This window comes from Oncorhynchus masou, chromosome 12, assembly GCF_036934945.1.
Source record: "Oncorhynchus masou masou isolate Uvic2021 chromosome 12, UVic_Omas_1.1, whole genome shotgun sequence".
Classification (NCBI taxonomy): domain Eukaryota; kingdom Metazoa; phylum Chordata; class Actinopteri; order Salmoniformes; family Salmonidae; genus Oncorhynchus; species Oncorhynchus masou.
In genome coordinates, this window is record NC_088223.1 from 66,688,749 (window position 1) to 66,716,667 (window position 27,919).

At 42.5% G+C, this 27,919-nt stretch overlaps 1 protein-coding gene across 3 annotated transcripts in view; it reads right to left on the bottom strand.

Annotated features, from left to right (window-relative positions):
* The window catches only part of LOC135550688 (mediator of RNA polymerase II transcription subunit 13-like), a 132,550-nt gene that overhangs the window by 45,134 nt on the left and 59,497 nt on the right, over window positions 1–27,919 (bottom strand). Inside the window, exons 4-6 of one of the 3 annotated variants that reach the window (XM_064981713.1) lie at window positions 19,776–19,921; window positions 9,688–9,903; window positions 7,667–7,861 (exon numbers count right to left, since the gene is read on the bottom strand). In XM_064981713.1, the coding sequence (XP_064837785.1) occupies window positions 7,667–7,861; window positions 9,688–9,903; window positions 19,776–19,921 (557 nt within the window). Of the gene's footprint in view, window positions 1–7,657; window positions 7,862–9,687; window positions 9,904–19,775; window positions 19,922–27,919 lie in introns of all 3 variants that reach the window. The other 2 variants (XM_064981712.1, XM_064981714.1) reach the window with 2 other exon arrangements.

The following is a 27,919-nucleotide window of genomic DNA, read 5'->3' on the forward strand; positions in this document are numbered from 1 at the left end:
AGTTTCAAAAGTATCAGTCCTGGCTAAGCCTGATATGCGAGTGCATAGTGGCTGCTTCGCGGTTACAATGTAGCAGGGGTTGGTACTAAAATTACATTCCAATCTTTTCGTTCTGAGTAAGTATGTACTGTAAGTAGCCTTGCCAGAGCCTTTGCTTGTGTGAGCCAGAACCGCTCATAAGGCAGGAGCCTATCTCCTGTTTCTGTAGTGAGGCAGCTTGATGTACAAGTACACCCCATGGACAGGATGCTAGTCTATTGCAGGGTCTTAACCCCAGTCTATTCTCCTTAATGCTGAGTGCCAAGCAGAGATGTATCAGGTCCCATTCTTAGTCTTTTGTCTGACTCGGCCTTCCAATCTCAGGTCAGACACTAACCACAAGGCCAGTTGTTCTGAAAATAAGCATTCTTTTTTTCCTTCGTTTCGTGCCACTGTTCCGACCAGCAAAATAAAGTTCTGGACTGGTTCGAACCCCAAAAAAGTAAAGGTTTATATCATTTGTTTCTGTTCCTTTTTAAACATTTTACCTTTAGCGCAACATTAAATTATTAACCAATCAGTGCGGATAGAGCAGCTTGCTATGGAATAGCTATTTACGTGCATTAGACAGACAAGTGTATGGCGCGAGATGTGACAGAACTTTTTGGGGTGGGGAGGGGGCATGAAAGCGTGGAGGAGGCTTGGTTTGAAATGCTGGGCATCTTGTTGTTATGACATGCATTATCTGAATTAGGCTGACCAAATTATACCTACGAGGTGCAGATTCTATAAAGGAACTTTGAATGTCATTGAACAGAGAGTTGGCTTAATGTTGGACCAGCTAGCTAGCTAACAAGCTTGTGTGTGCAGAGTGGCACCAGAATTTAAATAAAAATACTTCTAACCTTTTTGTAGTTAATAAATCCAATGTGAAATGTGATAACTACAATATCATTAACTAGCATTTAAAAAGTGAATCCATTATTCTCTAATTAAAAATCTCTCTTCCTAATTTCTGAATCACGCTTGTAACATCAGTAGGCTACAGTTGCCTGTACTTCGGAGGGGCAGGTATCCCACACACACACACACACACACACACACCCACAAATATTTTCAGCTGGCAGGCAGACACTGGAATACATTTCTGAATGACAGAGTGAGGGCTTTGCATAGACACTTTGTTGCGTTTTTGTGGGACTGGAAAAAAGTGCCTGGAATGTAAAATAACATTATTAACCGGTTTCCATGCTTTTTGTTCTGTTCCAGAACAGTATAGGTCACTTACGCGGTTCTGATTCTGCTCCTCAAAAAAATGACTGGTTCCAACCCTTGCAATGTAGCCAAGCTGTCTGTAAGCACCAATGTTTTTTTCTAGTAATACACTGATTTTGATTACTGCATTGTTGGGTTTTGAGTTTGCAAGAAAGGCATTTCACTGTACTTGTGCATGTGACATTAAAACTTCAAACTATTAAACAGAATGACAATTAATAATAGTCTAGTCCTGTAGCTACAGGCTGTAGCTACAAAAATAATTTTGCACGCCCAATTTTTCAGTTTTTGATTTGTTAAAAAAGTTTGAAATATCCAATAAATGTCGTTCCACTTCATGATTGTGTCCCACTTGTTGTTGATTCTTCACAAAAAAATACAGTTTTATATCTTTATGTTTGAAGCCTGAAATGTGGCAAAAGGTCGCAAAGTTCAAGGGGGCCGAATACTTTCGGAAGGCACTGTATATGAGTAACTCAAAAAATGTCTTAGTATGAGGTAGCTTTTATTAAAGAAAAGGTTGGAGAACCCTGCTTTAGCCAGTTCAAATATGACCCATATTACCGGAGCTACATTTGATTGCAGATTCGGGGGCCGCAATTTATGGATTGATATAGCTGCCAAATAATGACATATGTAATAATGCATTTTCAAGTTAACAGTTGTTGTTAAATCAACTACCAGATAACACTGACACACTGACAAAGAAAATTGTTCAAAGATACATCAAAATTCACATTTGTCATTGCATTACATTATTCTGATTCTGTTATTTGTGACAAAAAAGAAAATGAAAACATAACGTGCAATTTAACAATGCTTTTTCTTAACCTACCAAGTAAAACATTATAATTCTTATTAGGTAAAACAATATTATTCTCCCATTTTCAATTTAATTTCATTGTCATGCGTTACCCTGGCCACATTCTTAACAGTTTGGCCTGTCAATCGATCACTGTGGGTGGGATTGTCAGGGGAGGGGGCGGGATGTTTGTGAGTCAGAGAGTTGGTAGAGTTTCAGACCCGTCAATTCAATATTGGGGGTGGGATTTTCAGGGAAGGGAGTAGATTAGTAATCAAATCATTAAAAAAACATTTTCAATGTAATTTATTGTGTGAAAACCTAAGAAAATGTTTGTTTTCTGTTCATAAATATGGATACCCCTTGTGAAGAAAGTGTAAAATTGCAGGAAACTATTTGAAAAAATGCCCCTCAAAAATATTGTAAAATGTTTTATTGTATTTAAAATATATATATACAGTGGGGCAAAAAAGTATTTAGTCAGCCACCAATTGTGCAAGTTCTCCTACTTAAAAAGATGAGAGGCCTGTAAGTTTCATCATAGGTACACTTCAACTATGACAGACAAAATGAGAGAAAAAATCCAGTAAATCACATTGTAGGATTTTTTTAATGAATTTATTTGCAAATTATGGTGGAAAATAAGTATTTCATCACCTACAAACAAGCAAGATTTCTGGCTCTCACAGACCTGTAACTTCTTCTTTAACCTCTAGCGTCGAGCAATCCCGTATCCGGGAGCGTAATCATAGCCTCAAGCTCATTAGCATAACGCAACGTTAACTATTCATGAAAATCGCAAATGAAATTAAATAAATATATTGGCTCACAAGCTTAGCCTTTTGTTAACAACACTGTCATCTCAGATTTTCAAAATATGCTTTTCAACCATAGCTACACAAGCATTTGTGTAAGAGTATTGATAGCTAGCATAGCATTAAGCCTAGCATTCAGCAGGCAACATTTTCACAAAAACAAGAAAAGCATTCAAATAAAATAATTTACCTTTGAAGAACTTCGGATGTTTTCAATGAGGAGACTCTCAGATAGCAAATGTTCAGTTTTTCCAAAAATATTATTTGTGTAGAAGAAATCGCTGCGTTTTTTTCATCATGTTTAGCTAAGAAAAAAACCCGTAAATTCAGTCATTACAACGTCAAACGTTTTTCCAAATTAACTCCATGATATCGACAGAAACATGGCAAACGTTGTTTAGAATCAATCCTCAAGGTGTTTTTCACATATCTATTCGATGATAAATCATTCGTGGCAGTTGCCTTTCTCCTCTGAACCAAATGGAAAAGTGGACGCAGCTGGAGATTGCGCAATAATTTCGACGGAGGACACCAAGCGGACACCTGGTCAATGTAGTCTCTTTTGGTCAATCTTCCAATGATATGCCTACAAATACGTCACAATGCTGCAGACACCTTGGGGAAACGACAGAAAGTGTAGTCTCATTCCTGGCGCATTCACAGCCATATAAGGAGACATTGGAACACAGCGCATTCAAAATCAGGGGCATTTCCTGTATGAAATTTCATCTTGGTTTCGCCTACAGCATAAGTTCTGTGGCACTCACAGACAATATCTTTGCAGTTTTGGAGTGTTTTCTTTCCAAAGCTGTCAATTATATGCAGTCGTGCATCTTTTTGTGACAAAATATCTTGGTTAAAACAGGAACGTTTTTTATCCAAAAATTAAAAGAGCACCCCCTATATCGAAAAAGTTAAGAGGCTCCTCTGTCCTCCACTCGTTACCTGTATTAATGGTTGTGACAGACACCTGTCCACAACCTCAAAAAGTCACACTCCAAACTCCACTATGGCCAAGACCAAAGAGCTGTCAAAGGACACCAGAAACAAAATTGTAGACCTGCACCAGGCTGGGAAGACTGAATCTGCAATAGGTAAGCAGCTTGGTTTGAAGGAATCAACTGTGGGAGCAATTACTAGGAAATGGAAGACATACAAGACCACTGATAATCTCCCTCGATCTGGGGCTCCACGCAAGATCTCACCCCGTGGAGTCAAAATGATCACAAGAACGGTGAGCAAAAATCCCAGAACTACACGGAGGGGACCTAGTGAATGACCTGCAGAGAGCTGGGACCAAAGTTACAAAGCCTACCATCAGTAACACACTACGCCAGGGACTCAAATCCTGCAGTGCCAGACGTGTCCCCCTGCTTAAGCCAGTACATGTCCAGGCCCGTCTGAAGTTTGCTAGAGAGCATTTGGATGATCCAGAAGAAGATTGGGAGAATGTCATATGGTCAGATGAAACCAAAATATAACTTTTTGGTAAAAACTCAACTCGTCGTGTTTGGAGGACAAAGAATGCTGAGTTGCATCCAAAGAACACCATACCTACTGTGAAGCATGGGCGTGGAAACATCATGCTTTGGGGCTGTTTTTCTGCAAAGGGGCAGCAGGGTAGCCTAGTGGTTAGAGCGTTGGACTAGTAACCGGAAGGTTGTAAGTTCAAACCCCCGAGCTGACAAGGTACAAATCTGTCGTTCTGCCCCTGAACAGGCAGTTAACCCACTGTTCCTAGGCCGTCATTGAAAATAAGAATTTGTTCTTAACTGACTTGCCTAGTTAAATAAAGGTCAAATTAAAAAATTAAAAAGGGACCAGGACGACTGATCCGTGTAAAGGAAAGAATGAATGGGGCCATGTATCGTGAGATTTTGAGTGAAAACCTCCTTCCATCAGCAAGGGCATTGAAGATGAAACGTGGCTGGGTCTTTCAGCATGACAATGATCCCAAACACACCGCCCGGGCTTCGTAAGAAGCATTTCAAGGTCCTGGAGTGGCCTAGCCAGTTTCCAGATCTCAACCCCATAGAAAATCTTTGGACAAAACATCACTGCTCTAGAGGAGATCTGCATGGAGGAATGGGCCAAAATACCAGCAACAGTGTGTGAAGACTTACAGAAAACGTTTGACCTCTGTCATTGCCAACAAAGGGTATATAACAAAGTATTGATATAAACTTTTGTTATTGACCAAATACTTATTTTCCACCATAATTTGCAAATAAATTCATAAAAAAATCCTACAATGTGATTTTCTGGATTTTTTCTCATTTTGTCTGTCATAGTTGAAGTGTACCTATGATGAAAATTACAGGGCTCTCATCTTTTTAAGTGGGAGAACTTGCACAATTGGTGGCTGACTAAATACTTTTTTGCCCCACTGTATATATTTTTCACCCCCACTTTCAGACAAAGTCAGGCGCCCATGTATGAGGAACATGTGTCACAGCAACTCTCCAGACACATTTTTATCATATATATTCTATTACTATATGATTTATGAAATATGATATATCATATTTACCTAATCCAGTAGTCAACAACTTTTTCTGGGTCAAGATCACTTTGAGTCAACATACAAGCCGGGATCTACCACTCAGATTTTTTTATACGTGATTTTTAAAAAGTAGGCCTATGCTATATTAACCTATTTAAAAAAGTACAGTAGCAATTAGGTGTGTGCAGTAGGCTATAGGCCCCTATTATCACCACATATTGGCTTTGCTTGAATTGCCCTGCCAATGCTTTGTAGTCTGATGTTTAAAAAAAATATATATATTTCAAAATTTGAGGTAGGCTATATGATCACACTGGAAATAGATCAGTTGTTGTATTACTTCTGAGGCACAGCTTGCTTTTTATTTTTATTTTACTGGGCTGATGGTGCCTGTATCTGATGTTCAGTCTCAGCGGAGAGAGAGAGCAGCAGACTGAGGGTCCGCCTCACTACGCCCCTCCGCTGTCCCTTTCCTTCGTTGACACGGACCAAAAAGGGGACACTGTCTTCCAGCTGATGGCGAAACTCAAGTCACACAGCATTATTTCTGCCTCATGCACAAATTCATGTTGTTACTCCTATGGACAGAGAAAGTGAAATATTCCTCTATATATATTCTTTAAAGCCGCTAGCAATAACAACGCAAGCCTATTGATACATTTTCCTACTCTTTCATTACAGCTGCAGTGCTGGTTGTAGTGCGAGTGGAAGTAGGAATGATGCGTAAATTTATGGCTTATAAAAGTGTTGAATAAAAAGTGTTGACAGTGCTGGGTAAGAACTGAAACATGAACTCAGTCATACAAACAGCAGCTCTTTGCTGTATTTGTTGTCAGTCTCTCTCTAGTCATGGTTGTACAGTGGCTTACGAATGTATTCCCCCCTTCGCATTTTTCCTATTTTGTTGCCTTACAACCTGGAATTAAAATAGATTTTGGGGGGGTTTGTATCATTTCATTTACACAACATGACTACCACTTTGAAGATGCAAAATATTTTTTATTGGGAAACAAACAAGAAATAAAACAAAAAAACGGAAAACTTGAGTGTGCATAACTATTCACCCCCAAAGGCAATACTTTGTAGAGCCACCTTTTGCAGCAATTACAGATGCAAGTCTCTTGGGGTATGTCTCTATAAGCTTGGCACATCTAGCCACTGGGATTTTTACCCATTCTTCAAGTCAAAACTGCTCCAGCTCCTTCAAGTTGGATGGGTTCCGCTGGTGTACAGCAATCTTTAAATCATACCACAGATTCTCAATTGGATTGAGGTCTGGGCTTTGACCTGGCCATTCCAAGGCATTTAAATTTTTAAATATACCCCTTAAACCACTCGAGTGTTGCTTTAGCAGTATGCTTAGGGTCATTGTACTTTTGGAAGGTGAACCTCCATTCCAGTCTCAATCTCTGGAAGACTGGAACAGATTTCCCTCAAGAATTTCCAGGTATTTAGCACCATCCATAATTCCTTCAATTCTGACCAGTTTCCCAGTCCCTGCCGATGAAAATCATCCCCACAGCAGGATGCTGCCACCACCATGCTTCACTGTGGAGATGGTGTTCTCTGGGTGATGAGTGTTGGATTTGTGGCAGAAATAGCATTTTCCTTGATGGCCAAAAAGCTGTAATTGGTTGCACCAGATCTTATTTAGGGGATTCATAGCACGCACCACTTTTCATATGGTGCATATGCCCTGCACATACAGTACCACTTTACATTTTTTAAATATATTTAAATAAGTTATTATTTTCATTTCACTTCACCAATTTGGACTATTTTGTGTATGTCCATTAGATGAAATCATAAAAATCTATTTAAATTACAGGCTGTAATGTAACAAAATAGGAAAAACACCAAGGTGGATGAATACTTTTGCAAAGGCACTGTAAAAGGTTTCAAAACTTTCAGTATCAACTTTGCTGTAGCTTTCTTTTACGCCTGCTACGATAACTGCTGATATGGTAATCTGTGCCATCCGATTGCCCAGCGGTAAGCCTATAGTGCACTTGATTTGCTCCCCGGGCCCGCGGGGAAGGTAGAGTTTGTACTTTCAGACACATGAAATGGTTCAAAATCGGAACCATTCGCTTAGCAGCTGAATCGGGTGCACTACAACCAACAGCAAGAGACTAATAAAAAAGAGGAACGCAGCTTTTTTTACAAGAATGTTTGCCGATCGGCTAGAAATGTCAATCGCTGTCGACCGATTGGTGACCACTGGCCTAATCTATAATATACAGACAGACTTAAATATAGGTTGACATGTTTCTATCCACGTACTCATTGTACCTGTATGGGTATCCTCGGGTGAGGTTGGGGGCGTGAGGGTGACTGAGGAGATGGCAGGGTCTCGTTGGGATGCAGGCACTTGGTGGCCACCAGAATAGATGGCGGTACAGTGCGAGGACCCCTGGGGGACCACGGCCGGGATGTCAGACTGGGGCACCAGCACCAGGCAGGCTGGGTACACCATCCTCACACCACCTGGAGGTAGAGACAAACACCCACTCATTATTAGCAGTTAATGTGTATGTGATCCGTGCAGGAATGGAACCCCCATCCCTTTTCCCCATTTCATATACAGTGCATTCGGAAAGTATTCAGACCCCTTGACTTTTTCCACATTTTGTTACATTACAGCCTTATTCCAAAATTAATTAAATCATTAATCTACACACAATACCCCATAATGATTAAGCAAAAACTGTTTTTTAGATTTTTTTGTGGTATTCATTTCGTGGTATTCAATTTTTTTTAGGAGCTACTAACTTGTCTCATCACTACAACTCCCGTACAGGCTCAGGAGAGACGAAGGTTGAAAGTCAAGTGTCCTCCGATACACAACCCAACCAAGCCGCACTGCTTCTTTAACACAGCGCGCATCCAACCCGGAAGCCAGCCGCACCAATGTGTCGGAGGAAACACTGTGCACCTGGCAACCTTGGTTAGCGCGCACTGTGCCCAGCCCGCCACGGGAGTCACTGGTGCGCAATGAGACAAGGACATCCCTACCGGCCAACCCCTCCCGGGCGACGCTAGGCCAATTGTGCGCCGCCCCACGGACCTCCCGGTCTCTGTCAGGTTGGATTGGGAGCTGCACAGCTATTTTCAGGTCTCTCCGGAGATGTTCGATCAGGTTCACGTCCGGGCTCTGGCTGGGCCATTCAAGGACATTCAAAGACTTGTGCCGAAGCCACTCCTGCGTTGTCTTTACTTTGTGCTTAGGGTCGATGTCCTGCTGGAAGGTGAAACTTTGTCCCAGTCTGAGGTCCTGAGTGCTCTGGAGCAGGTTTTCATCAAGGATCTCTCTGTACATTGCTCCGTTCATCTTTCCCTCAATCCTAACTAGTCTCCCAGTCCCTGCCGCATCCAAACTGCATGATGCTGCCACCCGCATGCTTCATCGTAGCGATGGTACCAGGTGTCCTCCAGACGTGACGCTTGGCGTTCAGGCCAAAGAGCTCAATCTTGGCTTCAACCGACCAAAGATTATTGTTTCTCATGGTCTGAGAGTCCTTTAGGTGCTTTTTGGCAAACTCCAAGCGGGCTGTCATGTGCCTTTTACTGAGGAGTGGCTTCCGTCTGGCCACTCTACCATAAAGGCCTGCTTTGTGGAGTGCTGCAGAGATGGTTGTCCTTCTGGAAGGTTCTCCCATCTCCAATGAGGAACTCTGAAGCTCTGTCAGAGTGACCATCGGGTTCTTGGTCACCTCCCTAGCAAAGGCCCTTCTCCCCTGTTTGCTCAGTATGGCCGGGGGGCCAGCTATAGGAAGAGTCTTGGTGGTTCCAAACGTCTTATATTTAAGAATGATGGAGGCCACTGTGTTATTGGGGACCTTCAATGCTGCAGACCGTTTTGGTACCCTTCCCCAGATCTGTGAAATCGACCCAATCCTGTCTCTGAGCTCTAAGGACAGTTCCTTCGACCTCATGGCTTGGTTTTTGCTCTGACATGCACTGTCAACTGTGGGACCTTAAATAGACAGGTGTGTGCCTTTCCAAATCATGTCCAATCAATTGAATGTACCACAGGTGGACTCCAATCAAGTTGTAGAAATATCTCAGGGATGATAAATGGAAACAGGATGCACCTGAGCTCAATTTCGAGTCTTATACTTATGTAAATAAGTTTTTTTTTATTATACATTTGTTAAAATGTTTAAAAACCTGTTTTCGCTTCGTCATTACGGAGCATTGTGTGTAGAATATTGGGGGCAAAAAAAACGATTTATGCATTTTAGAATACGGCTGTAACATAACAAAATGTGGAAAAAGTCAAGAGGTCTGTGTTGGCGAGAGAGAGGTCTTACCAACGAGGACCTCCACAGCGGCCAGCGAGTCATCCTCCCAGTCCATGTACTCCATCTTGTCCTCCGATGGAGAATCATTTTTGTCCTTGTCTTTAGAGCTGGGGCTTATGGGATAGAACTGGTTCCACTCCTCTATCAGTTTCTGGGTGGGAGGGTCTGACAGCTTGAATGACTGACCCGTCAGAGTCCCGTTCAGACCAAACGGACTCAGGATGACTGGAGGGAGAGAGAGGTAGAGAGAAAAAGAGATACACACAGCCAGTCTCAGTACAGAAGCTGTGTTACTTCAGAATGAATCCCCATCCCCATCATACTGCATCCATCCATCCTGGGGCTGCAGGGTAGCCTTGAGCGTTGGACTAGTAACCGGAATGGTTGCAAGTTCAAACCCCTGAGCTGACAAGGTACATCTGTTGTTCTGCCCCTGAACAGGCTGTTAACCCACTGTTCCTAGGCCGTCATTGTAAATATGAATTTGTTCTTAACTGACTTGCCTAGTTAAATAAAGGTAAAAATAAAATTACGCCCGTGTTCTTTTCTGTAACCCCATCCTTTCATTCATTCTCCTTCCACCCATCACCCCCATTCCTTCATCCCTGCCACCTGCCATCCAGTGTTCATACTGGTGCAGGATTGGTGCATATTTCCATACAGAATTTACCCCACTGTTTTACCCAAAAGGCTCAGACTTTTCTGTTTCCATCTACATGGACCGGCACCCGTGTCTCACTGAGCCATGTCTCCGGCGTACCTGCTCTGACCTGCTCTGACTTGAGGACAATGCCAGGTCACTGGTACTTTTTAGCTGACATTGACATAACAATGTCTAACTGTGAACTTTAACACATTCTCACAAAGCAACAGTCTTTGTTATAGAGGTTGTTGATTCTACTTTTTACAAGTCCTCGGTAACCAAGATTCCATCCAACTTTTTTATGCGAGTAAAGTATATGACAGGCCTGATATAAACAGAACATTTGTCTGTAAACTTTCCAAAGATCGTCAAAATAAAATACACTAGACAAGGTTGGATCTTTTTGTGCCCGTAAAATTAATTATGCAATAAATGTCGGTGGAAACACTTTTATGTGCCAATATTTATAGAATAACCATTATATCAAAGTCAACTTTGAGTCACGGGATGACATGTTGCGTGGTCCTCCCTCTACGACTTGGCAAAGCATGCAGTTTACTTAGTTACATATTAAATACGTTATGATGAACTTCACAGGGTGGTGAAAGTGCACAGTAATGAGCTTGATGCTACGTTCTAATACATTTTGAGGGTCTTATTCTGGTGATGCTTGGCTGCCGTTTGACAAAAAATTATCAGGTGCTTTTGTCCATAATAATCTCATCATGTATTGTAGGTTATACCTGCACTGTATCTGGAGCTGATGTCTAGTTAAATAAAGGTCAAAAATAAAAATAATAATTGAGTACAAGTGCCAAAACCAGTGGGCACACTCGCTATATAACGCAGCATTTTTATGAGAAAACCCTCAGTCGAGTTGAAAATGTGATGGAAACTTATTTAACTTGTATAACCCATTTAACTTGTATAATTCAACCACAAAAGGTATTTTTATATGCACTGCCTCATCACACACAGCTTTTAATCAGCAACAAGTCAATTTGAAGGGAATATCTCTTGTGGGGGAAAAAGAAATATGCCAATTTTATAATATCTGCATAAAAATCTGTCGACAATTGTATGGAGACCTAGCTATAGTCAGCCCAAGCTATGGAAACACAATTTCCCTAGTATAATATAAGGGTGTATACTAGGCTTGGGTGGTATCCATATTTTCATATCATCATACCGTCCTTCTCTCATCAAGGGATTTACGGAATTAACGGCATTGCACACAAGAGGGCGCTAAAAACACAAGAAAAAACCATTAGGCCTCTATTACCAGAATGCTAACAAAATTTGCACAAACTAATAGCGAAATCACACAGCTAAATGCTACCAAGCGAAAACTAACCTAAACTAATTGCAAAGACAGCTTAAAAGGTTATACAAGCAGAGCTAGTAGTGTGGACATTTACAAGCAAAAGTGAATGAGAGAAAATGGGCAAATGAATGAAGTTGTGATGCTGCTCTTCCTTCAGAAAAACATGCATGTGTACGGGGAGCAGAGGGGAGAAGAAAGGAGGAGGGACAAAAATGCTTATATGAAGCAGAAGGGGGGACTAATCTCTTTGACTTTTGCCAGAAAGATAAAAGATACAGTTGAAGTTGGAAGTTTACATACACCTTAGCCAAATACATTTAAACTCAAGTTTTCACAATTCCTGACTTTAATCAAGGGAAAGATTCCCCGTCTTAGGTCAGTTAGGATCAACACTTTTTATTTAAGAATGTGAAATGTCAGAATAATAGTAAAGAGAAGGATTTATTTCAGCTTTTATATCTTTCATCACATTTCTCGTGGGTCAGAAGTTTACATGCACTCAATTAGTATTTGGTAGCATTGCTTTTAAATGGTTTAACTTGGGTCAAACGTTTTGGGTAACCTTCCACAAGCTTCCCAAAATAAGTTGGGTGAATTTTGGCCCATTCCTCCTGACAGAGCTGGTGTAACTGAGTCAGGTTTTTAGGCCTCTTTGCTCGCACACACTTTTTCAGTTCTGTCCTCAAATAAACTATAGGATTGAGGACAGGGCTTTGTGATGGCCACTCCAATACCTTGACTTTGTTGTCCTTAAGCCATTTTGCTACAACTTTGGAAGTATCCATGGGGTCAATGTCCATTTGGAAGACCCAATTGCGACCAAACTTAACTTTCTGACCGATGTCTTGAGATGTTGCTTCAAAATATCCACATAATTTTACTCCCTCATGATGCCATCTATTTTTTGAAGTGCACCAGTCCCTCCTGCAGCAAAGCACCACCACAACATGGTGCTGCCACCCCCGTGCTTCAAGGTTGGGATGGAGTTCTTCGGCTTGCAAGCCTCCCCCTTTTCCCTCCAAACACAACGATGGTCATTATGGTCAAACAGTTCTATTTTTGTTTCATCAGACCAGAGGACATCTCTCCAAAAAGGATGACCGTTGTCCCCATGTGCAGAGGCAAACCATAGCTTAGCTTTCTTATAGCGGTTTTGGAGCAGTGGCTTCGCTTCTTCCTTGCTGAGTGGTCTTTCAGGTTATGTTGATATAGGACTCGTTTTAATGTGGATATAGATACTTTTGTACCTGACCCAGCATCTTCACAAGGTCCTTTGCTGTTGTTCTGGGATTGATTTACACTTTTCACATCAAAGTACGTTCATCTTTAAGAGACAGAACGCATCTCCTGCCTGAGCCTTATGATGGCTGCATTGTCCCATGGTGTTTATACTTGTGTACTATTGTTTGTACAGATGTTAGTGGTTCCTTCAGGCATTTGGAAATGCCTCCCAAGGATGAACCAGACTTGTGGAGGATTTGGCTGATTTCTTTTGATTAACCCATGATGTCAAGCAAAGAGGCACTGAGTTTGAAGGTAGGCCATGAAATACATCCACAGGTACACCTCCAATTGACTCAAATTATGTAGCCTATCAGAAGCTTCTAGAGCCATGACATCATTTGCTGGAACATTCCAAGCTGTTTAAAGGCAGTCAACTTAGTGTATGTAAACTTCTGACCAAATGGAATTGTGATGCAGTGAATTATAAGTGAAATAATCTGTCTGTAAACAACTATGGGAAAAAATGACTTGTGTCATGCACAAAGTAGTCCTTGAAATACATCCACAGGTACACCTCTAATTGACTCAGATGTTGTCGATTAGCCTATCAGAAGCTTCTAAGGCCATGACATCATTTTCTGGAATTTTCCAAGCTGTTTAAATGCACAGTATACTTAGTGTATATAAACTTCTGACCCACTGGAATTGTGATACAAATTACATGTGGAATATTCTGTCTATAAACAATTGAAGAAAAATTACTTGTGTCATGCATGCACAAAGTAGATGTCCTAACCAACTTGCCAAAACTATAGTTTGTTACCAAGAAACTTGTGGAGTGGTTGAAAAATGAGTTTTAATGACTCCAATCTAAGTGTATGTAAACTTCAGACTCCAACTGTATATTAAGAGCCCTTGACTTTTTCCATGTTTTGTTACATTAAAGCCTTGTTCTAAAATTGATTCAATTATACATTTTCATCATCAATCTACACACAATACCCCATAATGAGACAGAGAAAAAAAAAAAAAAATTTTTTTTTGCAAAGGTATTAAAAATAAAAAAAATGAAATATATCCAAATCCTTTGCTATGAGACTTGACATTGAGCTCAGGTACATCCTGTTACCATTGATCATCCATGAGATGTTTCTACAACTTGATTGAAATCTACCTGTGGAAAATTCAATTGATTGGACATGCTTTGGAAAGGCACACACCTGTCTATCAGTTTCCACAGTTGAAAGTGCATGTCAGAGCAAAATCCAAGCCATGAGGTCGAAGGAATTGTCCGTAGAGATCCGAGACAGGATTGTGTCGAGGCACAGATCTGGGGAAGGGTACCAAAACATTTCTGCAGCATTGAAGGTCCCCAAGAACACAGTGGCCTCCATCATTCTTAAATGGAAGAAGTTTTGAACCACCAAGACTTTTCCTAGAGCTGAACGCCCGTCCAAACTGAGCAATCAGGGGAGAAGGGCCTTCGTCAGGGAGATGGCCAAGAAACCGATGGTCACTCTGACAGAGCTCCAGAGTTCATCTGTGGAGATGGGAGAACCTTCCAGAAGGTCAACCATCTACGCAGCACTCCACCAACCATTGCCAGATGGAAGCCACTCCTCAGTAAGAGGCACATGACAGCCTGCTTGGAGTTTGCCAAAAGGAACCTAAATGTCTCTCAGAGCATGAGAAACAAGATTCTCTGGTCTGATGAAACCAATACTGAACACTTTGGCCTGAATGCCAAGCGTCAACTCTGGAGGAAATCTGGCACCATCCCTACAGTGAAGCATGTTGGTGGCAGCGGCAGGGACTGGGAGACCATTCAGGATCGAGGGAAAGATGAACGGAGAAAAGTACAGAGAGATTCTTGATTGAAACCTGCTCCAGAGCGCTCAGGACCTCAGACTGGGGCTAAAGTTCACCTTCCAGCAGGACAACAGCTCTAAGCACACAGCAAAAACAACACAGGAGTGGCTTCGAGACAAGTCTCTGAATGTCCTTGAGAGGCACAGTCAGAGCTCGGACTTGAACACGATTGAATATCTCTGGAAAGAACTGAAAATAGCTGTGCAGCGACGCTTCCTGATGGGCCGACCCTAGGTGGTGAGGGTAAGCAACATCCCCTCCGCCACACTGACCCGAAACACAGGGGCTCCACAGGGGTGTGTACTTAGTCCCCTTCTGTACTCCCTGTTCACCTACGACTGCGTGGACTGATCACCGGCGACGTTAAGTCAGCCTACAGGGAGGTCAGTGACCTGGCAGTGTGGTGCCAGAACAACAACCTCTCCCTAAATGTCAGTAAGATCAAGGAGCTGATCGTTGAACACAAGAAACGGGGGACAAGCACGCCTCCATCCACATTGACGTGGCCAAAATGAGCAGGACGAGAGCTTCAAGTTCCTCAGTTTCCAAATCACAAAATACTTAAAATGGTCCAAACAAACGCGCACAGTAGTGAAGAAGGTGCGACAGCATTTTTTTCCCCATCAGGATGTTGAAAAAAAGTTAAACAGCTGTACCACTGACAGCATTTTGACTGTCTGCATCACTAACTGGTATGGTAATAGCACCGCCCTCGATCGCATGGCGCTACAGAGGGTGGTGCGGACAACGCTGTACACCACGGGGGCCGAGCTCCCTGCCATCCAGGACATCTTTCAAGCGTAGTGGTAAGAAGGCCTGGAAAATCGTTAAAAACTATTCTCTCTGCTTCCGCACGGCAAGCAGTACCGGTGGATCAAGTCTGGCACCAACAGGCTCTTGAACAGCTTCTATCCCCAACCAATAAGACTGATAAATAGCTAACAAAATAGCTACACAAACTATCCGAGTTAACGTTGTATCCCCTTATTGACCTTTTATTTTTGCACTGTGTCTATGCACACTCACGGGGCCCTACACACTCACTCCATTATCTGCTCACTCACACATAATGCACATACATTTATACTGACTCTACATCCACTCACATACAAGCTTCTGCTACTCTGTTTATCTTATATCCTATTGCCTAGTCACCTTACCCCTATACATACTGAATCTTTCTCCATCAGTCTGTATTTAGAATGCTTACTTAGTTATGTTCATATGTTTCTTCTTGGTTTTTTTGTATTACATTGTTATTGATTATTGGGTTTTGAGTTTGCAAGAAAGACATTTCACTGTATTTGTGCACGTGACATCAAAACTTGAAACTAACAGGGGCTGGCTGGCTTGAGGGAGGGACGGAGAAGGGGGAGAGAAGGCAGTCTCACAGAGAGAGAACATCTGGAACACACACAGTGCTGGACAGCTAAATGCAAGCCACTCAATGTCAGGACATTTTAAGGAGAAGGGTAGTCAATCTATATTCATATTCCCACCACGCTGAGATTAAATGGAGGGGCCATAGTAGCTAGTAAGGGGATGGTGACCTCACCAGACAATTGAGTGAACATCCAGTTTCCTCAGAGACTACAATGGGAAACAAACAGACAGTGTGACAAGACTGACTGAATCATACACACCTCTGATGTTCTATGCTGTCCACTCCATAATACACAACCCTCCCTCCGTCCCCTTCTCTCTTTCTGTCTCCATCTCCCTGAAGACATGGTAAATATGCTCAGATCAGTCAAAGGTGCTGAGAGGTCATTACATTCGCGCTGCTCTGTTTTATGAGGTCATAACTTGAAAAGGCTGGAGTGCTCTGCCGCACACTAAACCAAGCCTGTCAGAGATGAGAGGAGCAAGGGAGTGAGGGAGTAGAAGAAGAGAGGTGTAGGAGGGCGGGGGACTAGCAGACGTCAGCCCCTCTCTGCCGCTACGCTCGGTCTGCTAAAACAGACACATAGCTCATGGCGAGAACACATACCGGCACACACACCCTGGGAATTCTGTTCTGAATTTTGTTTGTACTGATGTCAAATACACAACAACCACCCATTCATAGAAGGGCAGTGCTCTGACATAAAGTACTGGACACATCAGTGGTCCCACCACAGAGCATTAAACGCCATCTTTAATTGAAGATAATTTGATGACCAGAGGACAATTGACTCCACATTAAACCCATTGATCCATTTGCCTGTGCATAATGGCACCAAACACATAGAGCAGCATATCTTCCAGTCTGCCACTTCAAGTCCCATACAAAGTATTGGCAGGTTGGTATGTTGGAAAAAAAGCAAAAGGTCTGGTCCACTATCTGATATACTTTCCAAACCCTGATATAGCATACATCTACTGACACATACTAGTGACTGAAGAGAGACAGACAAAGTGGAAAGCTGTGCTATCTAATTACAGTATCTAACTTCACAGATCTTAAACACTGTTTCCCATGCCTGTTCAATGAACCATAAACAATTAATGAACATTCACCTGTGGTACGGTCGTTAAGACACTAACAGCTTACAGACGGTAGGCAATTAAGATCACCGTTATGAAAACTTAGGACACTAAAGAGGCCTTTCCACAGACACTGGAAAAACACCAAAAGAAAGATGCCCAAGGTCCCTGCTCATCTGCATGAATGTGCCTTAGGCATGCTGCAAGGAGGCATGAGGACTGCAGATGTGGCCAGGGCAATATACTGCAATGTCCGTACTGTGAAGTGCCTAAGACAGCGCTACAGAGAGACAGTACAGACAGCTGATCGTCCTCACAGTGCCAGACCACGTGTAATAACACCTGCACAGGATAAGTACATCCGAACATCACACCTGCGGGACAGGTACAGGATGGCAACAACAACTGCCCGAGTTACACCAGGAACGCACAATCCCTCCATCAGTGCTCAGACTGTCCACAATAGGCTGAGAGAGGCTGGACTGAGAGCCTGTAGGCCTGTTGTAAGGCAGGTCCTCACCAGACATCACCGGCAACAACGTCATCTATGGGCACAAACCCACCGTCACTGGACCAGACAGGACTGACAAAAAGTGCTCTTCACTGACGAGTCACGGTTTTGTCTCACCAGGGGTGATGGTTGGATTTGCGTTTATCGTTGAAGGAATGAGCGTTACACCGAGGTCTATACTGGAGCGGGATTGATTTGGAGGTGGAGGGGCCGTCATGGTCTGGGGCGGTGTGTCACAGCGTCATCAGACTGAGCTTGTTGTCATTGCAGGCAATCTCAACACTGGGAAGACATCCTCCCTCATGAGGTACCCTTCCTGCAGGCTCATCCTGACATGACCCTCCAGCATGACAATGCCACCAGCCATACTGCTCGTTCTGTGCGTGATTTCCTGTAAGACAGGAATGTCAGTGTTCTGCTATGGCCAGCAAGAGCCCGGATCTCAATCCCATTGAGCACATCTGGGACCTGTTGGATCGGATGGTGAGGGCTAGGGCCATTCCCCCAAGAAATGTCCGGGAACTTGCAGGTGCCTTGGGGGAAGAGTGGGGTAACACCTCACAGCAAGAACTGGCAAATCTGGTGCAGCACATGAAGAGGAGATGCACTGCAGTACTTAATGCAGCTGGTGGCCACACCAGATAATGACTGTTACTTTGGATTTTGACCCCCCCCCTTTGTTCAGGGACACATGATTCTTCCATTTCTGTTAGTCACATGTCTGTGGAACTTGTTCAGTTTATGTCTCAGTTGTTGAATCTTTTTATGTTCATACAAATATTTACACAAGTTAATTTTGCTGAAAATAAACACAGTTGACAGTGAGAGGACGTTTCTTTTTTTGATGAGTTTATATATCCATTAACCTGCTATTGAATCTACAGAGCAGGAGGTTTTAAAAGGCCAATCCGCAGTTGAAACAATTACAAAGTGTCTTCCCCGCTCCTATTTCTGTAAAACGCTGAAGGATGGGGCTGGAGAAATGTAACCACTCTCAAATTCATAGAAAGAGCTATGAACTGACCATCCATCATATAATTTATTTATTTTTCACCATGTTTTTAGGCTACACGGTGTGTGTTTACATTTACATGACGTTTACATTTAAACAGCACCAGGCTCTAACTTAAATTGACATTATTACTGTGAGGCTAGTGGGGGAAAGAATGACTGCAGCTAATTTTCCCTGTGCAGTGCTGCACTCCAGTCAGATCAGAGAATGGACAGAGTGATCACCATTATTAGGTTCCAGGTGGGAAGGGAGGAGGTGGGAAGGAGTGGGGTAGGCATTTTGTTAGTTAACATAATGCAAAGCCCTTGTGCCTGGTGTAATGATCGCTCCCTCAAGCTTTCCTCCTTCTCCTTCTCCTCCTCTTTCTTTTGTTAGGATTTATTTTATTGCAGTTTTTTTTGTACGCTCCCTCCTCTCTGTCCTCTGCGTGTCTTTTACAGCTAATTGTACAGATGTCTCCAGCAGCAGGCCTCAGCTAGTGGGGACAGCCCTCTGAGGGCTAGAGGGAGGGGGAGGGACAGAGGGAGGAAGAAAGAAGAAGAGGGAAGAGGTGGAGGGAGAGAGAGAATGAGATGAAGAGAAGGATGGGAGCAGGGTAGAGGTAGAGTAAAGAGGGAGGGGTAAGTGAGGAAGAGTAGGAGGACAGGGAAAAGCAGAACATGTGGATAGATGGGGGAGGGACAGAGGGGGTGTGTGGGGGCTGCTGGTGGCACATCATTACTGTCAGGCTGTCTGATGAAGGAGCAGAGCGGAGGAGAGGAGCCTGTTCTTAATACCTGAGGATTACCCCTGTCTTCTATTAGAGACATGACACGAAGCTGAGAGAACAGAGCAGTCTGTTCTCACACAGCACTGATATACTCCACTGCTCTACCTCTTTTTCCCCCTTTGGGTTCTACATGTGCTCAAAGACAATGATACATGTTCACTTAAGCAATGAACTCCTTTCCCTAAGGGGTAGTGTGTGTCTGCATGCATGTGCATATCTGCAGTGCATGTGTATGTATATGTGTGTGCTTGTGAAAAGGTGTGTGTACACTCCACCTACCTTGGAAGGGGCTGGAGGCCTGCTGGGCCAGGGTGAGGTGCTCGTCACTCAGGTGGTAGACTGGCTGGTGCTGGTTGATCTCCACGCTGGTGCACACGTTACTCTCCCCATGGAGGAAGAAGGTGAACGAGCATGACAGGTGTTCACTGTGGAGAGAGAGAAAGAAAGAGAGCACAGAGTGAGTCATTTTAGCTTGGATGATTCTGGAAGCGGAAGTGTGTGAACTGTTGAATGATACAACAGAGGAAGAGCGAGAGCGAGGGCGAGGATGAGAGAGGGAGCCATAGAAGATGAGAGAGGGCAAAACACTGAATTTGCCTGCTAATGGCTGGACGGAGGAGCGGAGAGATTGTGGGAGATAACAATGACATTGTTCAACCATGGAGCAAAATCTCTAACTTGACAGGGTCTCCTGGGTAGAATACCAAAGGTGGAGAGGGGTTAGGGAAATGATATGTCACTAATTTAACAGATACCTAATATGACATCATCACAATCAAAATAAAGTTGTTTCAAACATCTGTATTCTTATACTACAGCAGAATGCTGAGTCTGTACTGTAGTGTGTGTGTGTGTATGTTGGGGTGAGAGGAAGCGAGAGAGAGAGATAGAGGGAGTAGAGAAAGAAAGCGAGCAGAAGTGAGAGAGATGGAAGGAGTGACAGGGAAAGAAAGAGAGAGAGACTTGTTTCCAGCCTCCCTCCCTCTCTGCCTCCTCTCATCCTATGCAGCACAGCCACCTGACAGAAGACCAAATGAAAGCGGACGCGGTTAATTTAGTAGAGGATCAAAGAGGGGTTGCCTCCTTAGAGGATTTGGTTAAGTAAATATCTATCCCTCTTCTCTACCACTCTGTCTCTCTCTCCCTCCATCTCTCCCTGGCAGAGCTGCTGCTGCAGAGGATTAAATAAAAGAATGGGAATGAAAAAGGAGTGAAGGAATCAGACTAATAATATATCATTATCATGAGACAGGTCTGAGGAAGAATTGAGTGGCATAAGGCTGGAGGAGAGAAACATTTCCACTACAGAATAATGTATACTAGACATGCACTAACAAGGATAGCCTATACAATGCAATAAGACTAACTTTCTTATATCCTTGATAAAAATAAATATGCATGGGCTTTAGCTAAGTGGGCTAACACAGTCTTAAGACATGCAGGAGACCCGGTTTGAACCCAGTCAGTCACAAGATCAAGATTAAATAGGGAGTGAAATATCTATCTGAGGAAGTGCTATGACAGGGCAATTCAAATATATTGTTATGGGGGCCAAATTAAGTTTTTCGTCACACTCCCTTCTAACACAATAGAGGGGAACAGAAGGCATGACCATGTTCCAGAGAATCTTATCTTTCGGGAAATGGGGTCATAATAGCTAATAACACAAACGGTTCAAGCGCTAGAGCCAAGCTCATACTATATGAATAAGCAAATTCAAAATGCCAGAAACAGTCAGAAACCTGTTTAACAGAGACTTTGATTATACCGGATCTCTTCTACCATTCCTTTTTGGCCAAGTACCAGAATGTTGTCTCTGGTTTTGAATTTGAATTTGTAGAACTAAATTTGAAATCTGAAGGTATTTGATAAGTTGAATGGAGTGCCTTCAGAGAGTATTCACACCCCTTGACTTTTTCCAAATGTTGTTGTATTACAGCCTGAATTTAAACTGGATTAAATTGATTTTTTTTTGTCACTGGCCAACAGTGACAAAAATGGTATAAAAATTAAATAAAAATGAAAAGCTTAAATGTCTTGAGTCAATAAGTATTCAGCCCCTTTCATGGCAATCCTACATATGTTCAGGAGTAACAATTAGCTTAACAAGAGTCACATAAGTTGCATGCACTCACTCTTTGTGCAAAAATCGTGTTTAACATGATTGTTCAATTACTACCTCATATCTGTACCTCACACCTACAGAGAATTGTAGGGCTGCAGTCCCACGCTGAAAATGGCTGTTTAGCATTGAACATCAACCAATTTAACAAAGCTTGAATATATACATATATTTTTTAAACAGAATAATGTGCAAATATTGTAAAATCCAGATGTGAAAAGATTTACCCAGAAAGACTAACAGCTGTAATCACTGCTAAAGGTGATTCTAACATGTATTGACTCGGATGTGAATACTTATGTAAATGAGATATTTCTGTATTTTATTTTCAATACATTTGCAAAAATGTTATCCATTTTAAAATATGTGCCATGTAAAAAAGCTAACGTTTAAGTTTCTTGCTCAGAACATGAGAACATATGAAAGCTGGTGGTTCCTTTTAACATGAGACTTCAATATTCCAAGGTAAGAGGTTTATGGTTGTAGTTAATATAGTATTTATAGGACTATTTCTCTCTATACCATTTGTATTTCATATACCTTTGACTATTGGATGTTCTTATAGGCACTATAGTATTGTCAGTGTAACAGTATAGCTTCCGTCCCTCTCCTCGCCCCTACCCGGACTCGAACCAGGAACACATCGACAACAGCCACACTCGAAGCATCGTTACCCATCGCTTCACAAAAGCCACGGGGAATAACTACTCCAAATCTAAAAGAGAGTGGCGTTTCAAACAGTATTAGCGCACACCCAGCTAACTAGCTAGCCATTTCACATTGGTTACACCAGCCATTAGGCTGATAGGCTTGAAGTCATAAACAGTGCTGTGCTTGCGAAGAGCTGCTTGCAAAATGCACTAAAGTGCTGTTTGAATGAATGATTTCGGGCCTGCTGCTGCTCAGTCAGACTGCTCTATCAAATCAGACTTAATAATAACATAATAAAACACAGAAATACGAGCCTTTGGTCATTAATATGATCGAATCCGGAAACTATCATTTCGAAAACAAAGCGTTTATTATTTCAGTGAAATACAGAACCGTTAGGTATTTTATCTAACGGGTGGCATCCCTAAGTCTAAATATTCTTGTTCCATTACACAACCTTCAATGTATGTCATAATTACGTAAAATTCTGGCAAATTAGTTCGCAATGAGCCAGGCAGCCCAAACTGTTGCATATACTCTGACTCTGCGTGCAATGAACGCAAGAGAAATGACACAATTTCACCTGGTTAATATTGCCTGCTAAACTGGATTAGTAGTTATAACTAGTGATTATGATTGATTTTTTTTATAAGATAAGTTTAATGCTAGCTAGCAATTTACCTTGGCTTCTACTGCATCCGCGTAACAGGCAGGCTACTCGTGGAGTGCAATGGTTAGAGCGTTGGACTAGTTAATTAACTGGGAGGTTGCAAGATTGGAACCCCCGAGCTGACAAGGTACAAATCTGTCGTTCTGCCCCTGAACAAGGCAGTTAACCCACTGTTCATAGGCTGTCATTAAAAATAAGAATTTGTTCTTAACTGACTTGCCTAGTTAAATAAAGGTATATATAAAAATAATACATCGGAAATCGGCGCCCAAAAATACCGATTTCCGATTGTTATGAAAACTTGAAATCGGCCCTAATTAATTGGCCATTCCGATTAATCGGTCGACCTCTAGTTCTAAGTAATAAAACATTGACTTACTTTTTTCCGATAGAACTAACACCGGGTCCTCCCGAGTGGTCTAAGCTGTGCCACTAGAGATTCTGGGTTCGCACCCGGGAGGCCCATGATGCGGCGCACAATTGGCCCAGTGTCATCCAGGTTAGGGAGGGTTTGGCAGGGATATCCTTGTCTCATCGTGCACTAGCGACTCCTGTGGCGGGCCGGGTGTACGGTCGCCAGGTGTACGGTGTTTCCTCTGCCACGTTGGTGAGGCTGGTTTCTGGGTTGGATAGGCATTGTGTCAAGAAGCAGTGCGGCTTGGTTGTGTTTCGGAGGACGCATGGCTCTTAACCTTTGCATCTCTAAGAGTCCGTCCGGGAGTTGCAGCGACGAGATAAGACTGTAACTACTACCAATTGGATACCACGAAACTGGGGTGGAAAAAATAACAACACCAATCTCATTGCACTCTAATGCATAAATTGATAAGATCTATCAGATAAGACCATCTGAGTAATCTGTTTGGATAAGGGGGCTGTAAATATAAATTACAATTGTTTTAGATCTATTTTACCTTATGATCGCTGACAAATCGTAAACTTGGTTATATCTGCGGAAAGATGATTCTGAGATATTTGACGTTAAAGTTCCGAATCATCATTGGTTTGAATGGTGTCAGCAAGTTTTATCTTGCATTATTTTTATCTTAACTACATACATTGGTGTATTTAGAAAACTACAGTGGGGCAAAAAAAGTATTTAGTCAGCCACCAATTGTGCAAGTTCTCCCACTTAAAAATATGAGAGGGGCCTGTAATTTTCATCATAGGTACACTTCAACCATGACAGACAAAATGAGAAAAAAAATCCAGAAAATCACACTGTAGGATTTTTAATGAATTTATTTGCAAATTATGGTGGAAACCAATTTAGGCAAAAATAAGCTTTTTGTGCATATGGAACATTTCTGGGATATTTTTATTTCAGCTCTTGAAACAAGGGACAAACACTTTATATTTTTGTTCTGTCACGGCTGTTGGAAGGAGAGGACCAAGGTGCAGCGTGGTGAGCATACATTTTCTTTATTTTAATCAAAATGACACCACACCACACAAAACAATAAACACCACAAACACCAACCGTGATGCTCAAAAGCAAAGTGCTCTAAACAAAGTCACCTTCCCACCAACACAGGTGGGGAAAGGGTACCTAAGTATGGTTCCCAATCAGAGACAACAATAGATAGCTGTCCCTGATTGAGAACCATACTCCAAGGTCAGGGCGTGACATGTACAGTACCAGTCAAAAGTTTGGACACACCTTTTTTTATTGTTACTATTTTCTACATTGTAGAATAATAGTGAACACATCAAAATTATGAAATAACACATATGAAAACATGTGGTAAACAAAAAAGTGTTTAAAAAAATCAAAATATATTTTATATTTGAGATTCTTCCATTCCATTCTTCCACTCTTGGCATTCTCTCAACCAGCTTCATGAGGAAGTCACCTGGAATGCATTTCAATCAACAGGTGTGCCCTGTAAAAAGGTAATTGGTGTAATTCCTTCCCTTCTTAATGTGTTTGAGCCAATCAGTTGTGTTGTGACAAGGTAGGGGTGGATCTTGTTCCGAGATGGCATAGCAGTTCAGATGTCTTTTTTCCTCGTCTTGTCTTGTCACATACATACATACACACACACACACACACACACACACTTTTCGCATTCCTTTTTATATATATTTTTTTATTTTCCATAAACTCATGTTCAAAACACCCTCCTGTAACCCGACTCACCAATTTATATTTATTTTAAAAAATAAAGTATTATTTACCTCAAATCTGTAATCCTCCATAGAAGCTAACCAGAAGCTAGCCAGAAGCTAATCCAGAAGCTAGCCAGAAGCTAATCAGAAGCTTGTTAGCTTCTTTACTGGATAATCGTTAGTATTCAGCTAACCACGGTTTGTGGTCATCAGGTATCCTTTAGCTCGAAAATATCCAGTTTTGTACGGCGGCTCGGAAGGGAACATACCGGACCTATTTTTCTCTCCATGCCCCTGGATTTCAACCGCTAACTCTGGACAATCATACCTGGATCTCGCAGCTAACTAGCTGCTATCCGTGTGACTATCGGCTTTCGTCGATTCCGGAGCAAACATCAATTATTCCGGAGCTAGCCAGCTGAAGATTTCTATTAATCACTCCTGGGCTACAATCACCTATCCGGACCCGTTTTACTGCCAACGCGGAGCCCCACCGGGCCTTCACAACTGGACTACCGACGTTATCTACCCGAAGGAGTTATCCGGCTGGCTCCTCTGTCACGACGTTACCTGAACGCCCATCTGCGGTCCGCTAACCGTTAGGTGTCTTATTGGCTGTTATCTGAATAGACCTATCGGACAATTTATTTATTTTTTATTGTATTTTTATCTTGGTCCTCTATAACTATATCTGTTTTTGTTTTTTGAGAATTGAATTGATCCCCTCTACCACACGGAACCCCACTAATCCTACCGAGGGAAACGCACGAGGTGGCTAGAAACAGACCTCCATCCTATGCTAGCTTGCTACAGATGGCCCGGCTCGCTGTCTGAATCGCTGTGACCCCAACCAACCTCACTACTCACTGGACCCTTTTGATCACTCGACTAAGCATGCCTCTCCGTAATGTCAATATACCTTGTCCATTGTTGTTCTGGTTAGTGTTTATTGGCTTATTTCACTGTAGAGCCTCTAGTCCTGCTCACCATACCTTATCCAACCTATTAGTTCCACCACCCACACATGCGATGACATCTCCTGGTTTCAATGATGTTTCCAGAGACAATATCTCTCTCTTCATCACTCAATACCTAGGTTTACCTCCACTGTATTCACATCCTACCATACCTTTGTCTGTACATTATACCTTGAAGCTAATTTATCACCCGCAGAATCCTCCTTTTACTCTCTTTTCTAGGCGTTCTAGACGACCAATTCTTATTGCTTTTAGCCGTACCCTTATCCTACTCTTCCTCTTTTCTTCTGGCGATGTAGAGGTGAATCCAGGCCCTGCAGTGCCTAGCTCCACTCTTATTCCCCAGGCACTCTCTTTTGATGACTTCTGTAACCGTAATAGCCTTGGTTTCATGCATTATAACATTAGAAGCCTCCTCCCTAAGTTTGTTCTATTCACTGCTTTAGCACACTCTGCCAACCCAGACTCTAGCTGTGTCTGAATCCTGGCTTAGGAAGACCACCAAAATTCTGAAATTTTCATCCCAAACTACAACATTTTCAGACAAAATAGAACTGCCAAAGGGGGCGGTGTTGCAATCTACTGCAAAGATAGCCTGCAGAGTTCTGTCCTACTATCCAGGTCTGTACCCAAACAATTTGAACTTCTACTTTTAAAAATCCACCTCTCTAAAAACAAGACTCACCGTTGCCGCCTGCTATAGACCACCCTCTGCCCCCAGCTGTGCTCTGGACATCATATGTGAACTGATTGCCCCCCATCTATCTTAAGAGCTCGTGCTGCTAGGCGACCTAAACTGGAACATGCTTAACACCCCAGCCATCCTACAATCTAAGCTTGATGCCCTCAATCTCACACAAATTATCAATGAACCTACCAGGTACCTCCCCAAAGCCTTAAACACGGGCATCCTCATAGATATCATCCTAACCAACTAGCCCTCTAAATACACCTCTGCTGTCTTCAACCAAGCCCCCGTGATATGCAGCTGTTCAGGAAAGCTAGAAACCATTATACACAGGCAGTTAGAAAAGCCAAGGCTAGCTTTTTCAAGCAGAAATTTGCTTCCTGCAACACTAACTCAAAAAAGTTCTGGGACAAGGAGAATAAAGTCCATGGAGAATAAGAACACCTCCTCCCAGCTGCCCACTGCACTGAAGATAGTGTTTCCTATCACCACTGATAAATCCACCATAATTGAGAATTTCAATAAGCATTTTTCTATGGCTGGCCATGCTTTCCACCTGGCTACTCCTACCCCGGTCAACAGCACTGCACCCCCCACAGCAACTCGCCCAAGCCTTCCACATTTCTCCTTCTCCCAAATCCAGTCAGCTGATGTTCTGAAAGAGCTAGAAAATCTGGACCCTTTCTTTCTAAAATGATCTGCCGAAATTGTTGACACCCCTATTACTAGCCTGTTCAACCTCTCTTTCGTGTCGTCTGAGATTCCCAAAGATTGGAAAGCAGCTGCGGTCATCCCCCTCTTCAAAGGGGGGGACACTCTTGACCCAAACTGCTATGGACCTATATCTATCCTACCCTGCCTTTCTAAGGTCTTCGAAAGCCAACTCAACAAACAGATTACCTACCATTTCGAATCCCACCATACCTTCTCCGCTATGCAATCTGGTTTCAGAGCTGGTCATGGGTGCACCTCAGCCACGCTCAAGGTCCTAAACGATATCTTAACCGCTATCCATAAGAAACATTACTGTGCAGCCGTATTCATTGATCTGGCCAAGGCTTTCGACTCTGTCAATCACCACATCCTCATCGGCAGACTCGACAGCCTTGGTTTCTCAAATGATTGCCTCGCCTGGTTTACCAACGACTTCTCTGATAGAGAAGGTGCTGAGGAATATTTCTGTTTGTAATAACGTCCTTTTATGGG